This window comes from Porites lutea, chromosome 5 (genome assembly GCF_958299795.1).
Source record: "Porites lutea chromosome 5, jaPorLute2.1, whole genome shotgun sequence".
NCBI classification, from domain to species: domain Eukaryota; kingdom Metazoa; phylum Cnidaria; class Anthozoa; order Scleractinia; family Poritidae; genus Porites; species Porites lutea.
This window is the reverse complement of record NC_133205.1, coordinates 41,496,480-41,505,512: the sequence shown is the minus strand read 5'-3', so window position 1 is coordinate 41,505,512 and position 9,033 is coordinate 41,496,480. Positions and strand designations below refer to the sequence as shown.

Sequence of the window (9,033 nt, the reverse complement as noted above, 5' to 3'; positions counted from 1 at the left end):
TCTATCACACCGATGGCACTTACCTACGCAGCGTGGAACAAAGGAACTCCAACTCCTATTAGCTTGACAATATATAACATCAGTCCCCACTAGGGTGTAATTCTTGTCACAAACAAACTTGACTGATCCATCATAGACGTAGCCTTTCTTGACAATCTGCTTTCCGTTTGTTGGTTTGCCAGGATCACGACACTCAACAGCTGTAATAATTACACGGTGGTTAATTTTTTGCCTTTGTCGATTACATATAATAAAATAATACAAGAAATGAAGATTGCAGGGTATCAAGTAAATCTTTAGCCTGCAACTTGAATAGAAGCTCACGAGTTAATTCTTCTCTTAACAGTTCAAAGTTGCAGGCGTCATAATTCATTTTGCAGCCATTACCGAAATTTCCAACATCATATTTGAAAAGTTGCAAATAAAATAACCTTAAACTCCAAAATCAATGCTAGCTTTTATTTTGGAAAAGAAGAACGAATGCTTACCTTTACACTTGGGAATGGCAGTGTTCCATCTTCCATCTACACAAGTCAGTTCAGCCTCGCCCTCAAGTGTGTACCCAAGGTTACAAGAGTATCGAACTGTTTTTCCGTGCGTGTAGTTATTGCCGATTTTAGAACCATGATTTAAAACACCAGGTGGGCGACAATTAGCTTAATCGATGGAAAAAAAGAAAACGTCAAGCTTAGTAACAGAAAAAAGTAAGGGAACCAAAGAAATTGCGCGTTACTTCATTTGTTCATAAGAAACTAATTGACTGAATTATTTTGATTTTGCTTTTACCATATTCAAACCAAGGGGTCTTTGAGGATCTCAAAAATTTAAAAATAAAGACCTTCAAAATCGTTCAGACTATAACAAAAAACTTAGCAAATTTTCTTAAAAATAATCTAACAACATTTTAAAATCAACGCGTTCTCTACGTCATCTTTGACGTTACCATGGCAACCGAGGTTTGCTTTGCTTTGCCTGGATGTTTTACAAAATTATTTCAAGATTTACTTATTGAGTTATTGTATCACGCTCAATTTAGAATTATTCTATTTATTTATTATAACTGTTGATTTAATCCAGGCCTTTGGATGAAAGCATTAATTGTCTTCAGTACCTCCTGGAACAACTGCAATACCCAGGAGAAATGAAAAGCAAAGGTTATGCAAAACTTTGGAGGGCAAACGAGGTGTATTATGGAAGATGTGAAAAATGGCGAATTCAAAAAAACCTGAATGTAAACACCCCGGGTCAGCTGTCATCAAAAAGTCTCTTTCAAACTAGTTTTTTAATTTTTAACCGTTTGAGCTGAGACTTTGCACGATAATAGAACTTTGCATTCCCTACAATCGTATGTTTTTGGATTTTTTATTTTAACGGTTTTTGGCGCGAAAATGACGTCACAAGATTGACAGCAAAAAATAGTTTTCGACTTATGGCGTAAAAAACTGGAACTTTTAAAAGAACTTACAGAGATGAGCTCAAATGTGAAAAAAGTATTTGTAAAGCTTAATTGGTTGAAAAGTTATTGAGCTGTGAATTTCCTATTTTCCGCCATTTTGTTACTATTTTTAGAAATTTGGTGATCTTTAGAATGTCATATCTTCTTAACCAAATGAGGTTTTCAAAAACTTTTTTCACATTCAAGTTCTTCTCTGAGTACTCTATCAAACTTGCTAACCTGTTATGGCATAAGTTGAAACTTATATTTTGCTATCAATCTTGTGACGTCATTTTCGCGCCAAAAACCGTTAAAATCAAAAATCCAAAAACATACGATTGTTGGGAAAACAAAGTTCTATTATCGTGCAAAGTCTCAGCTCAAACCGTTAAAAATTGAAAAACTAGTTTGAAAGAGATCACTTTTTATGACAGCTGACCCGGCGTGAAAATGACTTAATGGTAGATGCTGGTTCAAATTTCAACAGTGTTCAACAGTGTTAATTACTAGAAGTTTTTATTTTTTTACTTTCACTTGTTAATTTGTTTGTTTGTTTTTTTTTTTTTGCTTTTTAAGCATTCTTATATACACAGATCATATTTTATATCATGGTGTCCTCGATTTACACGGCTTTTGATCAAAATTAATTCAAAATTGCAGATTTAACGTGGCGTCGTTCTTGTTCGTTCTCTAATAATAACCAAAGTCATCATGACGTCACTGCTGTTGTTAAAGATTATCAGTGTGCTAGCCAACTTCATGATTTTTTCAGACATTTCAGTATTTTAGCATTTCTCGCTTTATGGCTACCCTAAGTGAAAAAAAAAAGATAAAATGTGGGTTCTGCTTATAACTTTAACGATGTTACGTCATAAGTACGTCAAATCGGGTTAGTTATCCCTAGATGTTGAAAATGATGAGTACATTATTAGGTGTTAATTTTGGTGGATGTGTCATGATTTGTTTTCAAGTTATAGAGGGGAGCCTCCGATGTTCACCGGTCTTGGGAAGCCAGGAAAGGGAAAAAGCATGGTCAGATTAGGGTTAAGATTTTTGTTATTTTGTTTATATTTTGATACAAAGAAATTTTCTTGTCTTTTGTCGAACTTTTTTGCTTTAAAAGCTACGATATTGCTACTGCTTATTCATGACTGTATAGATCATGTTTTAACAACCACGAAATGTAACTATTGTTTTTTTTACTTTTAAGAACTCTCGGGAAAAAGTTAGTTAGCGGGACTAATGTCTCTTATTTTCTCTTATAAAACCCATGGAACTTACCTAAGCAACGTGGAACAGAGGAACTCCAACTCCTATTAGCTTGACAATATATAACATTAGTCCCCACTAGGGTGTAATTCTTGTCACATACAAACTTGACTGATCCGCCATAGACGTAGCCTTTTTTAACAATCTGTTCTCCATTTGTTATTTTGCCAGGATCATCACACTCAACAGCTATAATAAGAATTGCAAGAGAGCTAAATTTTTAACCTTTGTTCTTTACAAATAAATAAGTATGGGAAATGAAGATCACAGGGTACTAAGTTAAACTTTTGATTACAATTAGAGTTGATGCACACGAGTTAAATCTTCTTTTAACAGTTAAAATTTGAGGGCTTATTCATTTTGCAGCTATTACACAAAAATTTGTCACGTGGTATCAAAAGTTACAAAAAACAACAACAACAACAACAACAACAACAACTTTAAGCATCAAAATCAAAACAACATTTTGTTTTGGAAAACAAGAAGACCGCTAACAGCTCGCGTGGTCGCAAATACCTTTCCCCTGTATGATAATACGTGTTGCGCGTTTCATAAAAGTCCCTTTAAATTTTCCAGCCTAAAGCCATTTTCTTCAATCTAACACCGTTGTCCCCAAACTAACCAGTTGTTTGTTTAACTAAATAGCGTTTTTTTGCAACTCTTTTAAAACTATTATAACGTCGATCTTTAAGGTAAATTCCTTAAATTAAAGCACCCCGATTTCCCGGATAGGTCACTACAGAGACTTTCCAGAAACTCAGGTCCCTGGACTAGACAGTTTATAAAACAAGTTCAAGTTTCTAAATAACAAAAGCTGTTTGGAAAATAAACAACAATGATCGTCACCTTTGCACTTGGGAATATCAGTGTTCCATCTTCCGTCCTCACAACTCAGCTGAGCCTCGCCTTCAAGTGCGTACCCAAGGTTACAAAAGTAGCGAACTGTTTTTCCGTGGGTGTAGTTATTGCCGATTTTAAGGCCATGATTTATATCACCAGGTGATCGACAGTCAGCTTAATTAAAAAACACAACAAACTAACTTTAACAAAAGGAAAAAAGACTGTAAGGCAACAAAAGAATTGTTTTTTTTTTTTTTTATGACCCAAATTCAATAATTAACTAGTTTACGGATTGATGAAAAGCAGTAATTTCCTATCCCTAATTAAATTACAGAAACTGTGTATCTTCGACCATCAAATCGAACTATATCTGGGCATTTGAAAAAACATGTGAGACTAGTGTCCTTAATTCTCCTTATTAATTCTCTTACACCAAGAGAGGATAAAGGGGACAGAGAAGGCATCCCCCATACACACCCTAGTCCATAGGCAATTCGTCTCGAGTTATTTTTAGAATCGGTATAAAGTTACCTCGCGCGCTGCGTGGATGTTTCGTGGAGGTTTCGTATGACTAGACGCTGTGCAAAACATGTCTGGCGAAAGGCAATGAAAGCGTAAAGAGATCGAGAACATTCCTGAATATTTAAGCGAAATGAGTCGGCGCTCACTTGGGAAAAGGGAATCGCTGTACTCTTTGACAACCCGTGAAATCAGTTTACTCGAAGTTGTCGTAACCTCAGTGCTTTAATAAAATGAGAACTTTCGCCGGTGTATTGAAACCGGTCTTTTGTACAATAAAGCAAGTAGGACGCCAAGTGTTATTTTTGTTGAATAATAAAAGACTAATAAAAGAATAAATATCAAACCAGAAATTGCTCTCTTCAAACTGTAAATTATAAATGATCTTGAGAGAATATTTAGTGTGTTAAGGATTTCCCTGCTGTACTGTTAGCTCTATACAAGAGAGGAAGGGCGATTCTTTTTTAATTTCCGTTTCGCCAACTCATTTTTAGCTGAAATCTCTCTGTAGTCGTTTTCGTCGACAAAACGAATAGCAATATCGCTCTCCGCGTCTTCCGCCATTTCGTTCTGCGTCGAATCGTGAAGGACGCGTGGCTCCAAGCATGGGTCATTCACGCGGAACACATTCGCGCTATTTGATTGGCTGTTGTCTAATCCCCCGTGGGATCTGTGGTCTTAAAAATAACTCGGGACAAATTACCTATGGAACAGGGTGTGTATGGGGGATGCCTTCTCTGTCCCCTTTATCCTCTCTTGCTCACACCCATGGAACTTACCTAAGCAACGTGGAACAGAGGAACTCCAACTCTTGTTAGCTTGACAATATATAACATCAGCTCCCACTAGAGAGTAATTCTTGTCACAAACAAACTTGACCGATCCACCATAGACGTGGCCCTTCTTGACAATCTTTTCTCCATTTGACGGTTTCCCAGGATCATCACACTCAACAGCTATAATAAGAATTATAGGAAAGTGAATATTGCCTTTGTCGCTTACATATAAACTAGTATATGAAATCAAGATTGCAGGGCATCAAGAAAAACTTTTTACTACAACTTGGATAGATGTACACGAGTTAATTCTTCTTTGAACAGTTCAAAATTTTGAGCTAATTCATTTTTTAGCGATGAAACCAATTTCCACGTCGTTTCAAAAGTGGTAAATAAAAAAAACCAGTTAATGCTCCCACAAAATCAGCCGAAGCTTTTATTTTTAATTTAAAAAAAAAAAATCAACGCTTGCCTTTGCACTTTGGAGTATCAGTGTTCCATCTTCCGTCTTCACAAGTCAGTTCAGCCTCGCCTTCAAGTGTGTACCCAAGGTTACAAAAGTAACGAACTGTTTTTCCGTGCGTGTAGTTATTACCAAATTTAAGGCCATGATTTATATCACCAGGTGATTGACAGTTAGCTAAATTAAAAAAAAAAAAACAAAGAAGAAGGAGAACAAATCAATCTTGTTTTTTTCCTTGTATGACGACATAAGTACGTTACATTGCGTCATTGTTTCTATTAAATGCTGGAAATGATCATTACATTTATTTTAATAATTATGCAATTTTGGTAGCTGTATCATGATCGGTTTTAAAGTGCCTCCAAAGCCTACTGTCTTAGGAAGTCAGAAACAGAAAATGCACGGTCAGTATAGTGTTAAACTTATTTTTATTCCGAGTACGCTAAGTTAACTTGTTCATACAACTAACTAGCTTAAGTCATATTAAAAAGTGACAATATTTCCACTCCTCATTTCTTCGACCTTAAAATCTAACTGTTAGGGAATGTCCGAAAAATTTTATTAGTAAGTGGATTTAATGTCATGGATTTTACCAAAGCAACGTGGAACGGGAGAATTCCAATTCCTATTAGCTTGACAATATATAACATCAGTCCCCACTAGAGTGTAATTCTTGTCACAAACAAACTTGACTGATCCACCATAGACGTAGCCTTTCTTGACAATCTGCTCTCCATTTGATGGTTTCCCAGGATCACCACATTTAACAACTATAAAAAATTTTAGGGAAGTTAAACTTTAAACCTTCATTTATCGTTTATATTGTAAACTATTGTAGAAAATCAACATTAGGGGATATAAAGACTACAAGTTGGATAGACAAACACACGCTTTTTACTTTTTTTTTTTTTTTTTTCAACGGTTCAAAATTGCGCTCTAATTCATTTCTTGCAGCCATTGCAAAAATTTACCAGGAAATTTTGATAGTTGTGGTGAAGCAAAAGCAAACCCCTTCGGCTCTTTTCCGTCCGATAACGCATTTTTAGGAGATCAAAATTCAAGACTTTAGATTTGAGAAGATAAATTAATGCAGACATAAGCTCGACGTTGTAGCAAAATTTGAAGAAAAAGCGCCTGCCAGGGAATGATTTGGAATCGCGAAAGATGTCCTTCAATTACAATAATGTTAGCTAATGTTCCTAAACAGCGCAAGGTTTTGTGAGAATCGCGGCTTTAAGACTTGTTAGCAAAAATATGATCTGTAAATCTATTTTTAAAATCTCTCAGCAGTTATTAACATTTTATTTTAAATACTACGCCTAAAACAGATTTACGGCAAAACGTTTAGGGAACCAGTTTGTCGAATTCTTGAAGACCGAGATCAGCTCGCTTGGTCGCACGTGCCTGTTGTATATAGGATATGTGATTCGCGTTTCTCAAAAGTCCCAGTTAGTTTAAAGCCATATTATTAAATCAAAGCCTAAATCCCCTAGCTTACAAAGCAAAATGATGGCTGGGTTTTTGTCAGTGCTACATCAAGCTGTATCTATAAATTACTTAACAGTCGATAACCTACTTGTACATTCAGGGATGGTCTCATTCCATGTTCCATTTACGCAAGCTATTTTTTCTGACCCAAGGAGTTGGTAACCAACGTTGCATCGAAATTGAATGGACGAACCAGAACTGTAATCCTCTCCGATGATTGAACCATTTGTGAAAGGTTCTGGATTCTTGCAGTTGCCTTTGGAAGAGAAAGAGAACAAAAATGTTCTATTTATCTATTTATTTTTATTTATTTATTTTAAAAAAGAATAATTCACTTATTTTTGCTCATAGGAGAAATATTTCACCAAACTGAGTCTAGTCCATTTTCATATCTCAAACCTTCACAAGTTGGAATACTGCCGTTCCATTTTCCTTGAACACATTTGATCTGCCTCAAACCTTGCAACTTAAATCCCTCATTGCATGAAAATGAGACTAATGCTCCATTTTCATTGCCGTTGTTGTGTATTTTACCATTCCTAAGGATTTGTAGAGGATCACAAGAAGCTGAAGATGAAACGAGAAGTCAAAAAAGTAAACACAACATCAGTGTCATAACATGCCCATGATAGTTTGATACGATTATTTAGCCATGAGTTATGACTTTGCGCGCGTAAGACTACGCCACGCTTTACCGATTTCTTTACCGATTTTAAGAAAAAATAACCGACTGTTTTGCAGTCTAGGAGAATAGACGTCTGTGAATCGCCATCGTTAATCGTGTTCCCGTTTCCCCGGAATGTTGGGGAAAGCCCCTGATTGGTTGTAATGTTAATGCGATGACGCAAATAATTTCCAGTGTTGTTACTGGTGAATAAATCTCAGAATAGATTCCCCAGGGAAAACCTCAGCCTTTGTGGACAGCTTACCGCATTTAAATTTGTTTACTTGTATTACGGCTCGGTGGAATAGGCATGTCAAGTTAACGGACCACCGATGTTTGCTGAACCGGTTGCCGGTGCGTCTGTTCCCTGTCGGTGGCTATCGTAAATAAAAGAGAAGGACGTACAGAATTCAGCGCCTAATCAAAGATCGTATATCTGGATTTTAGCATGGATATTGAGTGAAAATGTTCGGCTAGCCTGTTACAGACCCCCCCTGGCGTCTGTAAAAGGCTCATTCGGCCTACATGTGCCGGTCATGACTCGTAGAATTAAGCAAAAGTAGAGCTATTTCTATTATAATTCGTTGCTGAAGAAAAGTGAACGACCCTTTGAAACCTACTCGAAATATCGTTGAATGGATCAACTCCTGCATAAAACGCTTGACTGGAAATGTAAACAATGCTTCCGAGATCAAAACTCTGTCAAACCGAAAACGACTGGAAATCGATGCACAGTAAATAGACGCATGAGCTAAAAGAAGACCGAAGAATGTGTTAGAATATATGAAGAAGGCATAGTATACTTGTTGTAAATGACATTTTAGATAGATATTCTAGTTAGAGCTTACTAGCTTAGCTATAAACGTTGAGAACATCCGAGAGAATAACTGCGTACGTGCTCTAAAGAAGTCCAGAGTAGTGTTGGTCTGTCAACACCTTTTCAGCTGACAGAGAAAAAAAAAAAAAATAATAATAATTTATACAAATGCAACCGGAACACGATTAACGACGGCGATTCATAGACGTATCTTCTCCCGATTCTTTTCTGAGGGAGAGGGGACGTCTGTACACAGGCTAGATCCACGCCACTGATTTGAAGTTCGCCATCTTTACCTACCTGGAGCAGAACATCCATAGAACTCCAATCTAAGACAAGGAACCACAGGAACTGTTGAATCCATCAAGAACCCAAATGGATCTTTTGGGTATATCCTGATCGATCGTGTCCTGATTGGTGGCTTGAAGTCGTTGTTTTTCAAGGATCTGCTGTTTCGGTTACCTTTAAGTAGCTGTAAACAGAAAAAAGGCGTATATTTTATATTCCTAGCTTAGTAGTAGCTATGTTAGCTAAGAAAATTATGGAACTTTGTTAGAGATAATGTTTGTAAGAATGAATGTATTTGTAATGTGTCATCAATAATTTTCCGTCAGCCAATATTTTCTCAGTTTGGGTCTGTCACGTTATGAACGCCGCAGTAGTTTAAGCTCCACGGAACTTTCACAATATAAGATAATACAAGATATATGTCAAGAATGTTGTTATGTTCCGAAAAGAGCCAACGAGATGTCAGGAATCTAA

The 9,033-nt window shown here is 36.4% G+C and overlaps 1 protein-coding gene and 1 long non-coding RNA gene across 2 annotated transcripts in view; both read right to left on the bottom strand.

The window, feature by feature from the left end:
- LOC140937741 (uncharacterized) overlaps positions 1-652 on the bottom strand; it is a 1,130-nt gene extending 478 nt beyond the window's left edge. The window contains exons 1-2 of the long non-coding RNA XR_012165511.1: positions 489-652; positions 24-200 (exon numbers count right to left, since the gene is read on the bottom strand). This is a non-coding gene — a long non-coding RNA (uncharacterized lncRNA). The remainder of the gene's footprint in view (positions 1-23; positions 201-488) is intronic.
- Positions 653-2,241: 1,589 nt separating this feature from the next.
- LOC140938396 (CUB and sushi domain-containing protein 2-like) lies at positions 2,242-7,766 on the bottom strand. The gene is made up of 8 exons (XM_073387881.1): positions 7,739-7,766; positions 7,190-7,357; positions 6,879-7,046; positions 5,312-5,479; positions 4,843-5,019; positions 3,551-3,718; positions 2,717-2,893; positions 2,242-2,246 (listed from the first exon to the last, which is right to left on the bottom strand). Exons 1-8 carry the CDS (start codon positions 7,764-7,766, stop codon positions 2,242-2,244), a joined length of 1,059 nt encoding a protein of 352 aa, XP_073243982.1.
- Between the last annotated feature and the right edge of the window lie 1,267 nt (positions 7,767-9,033).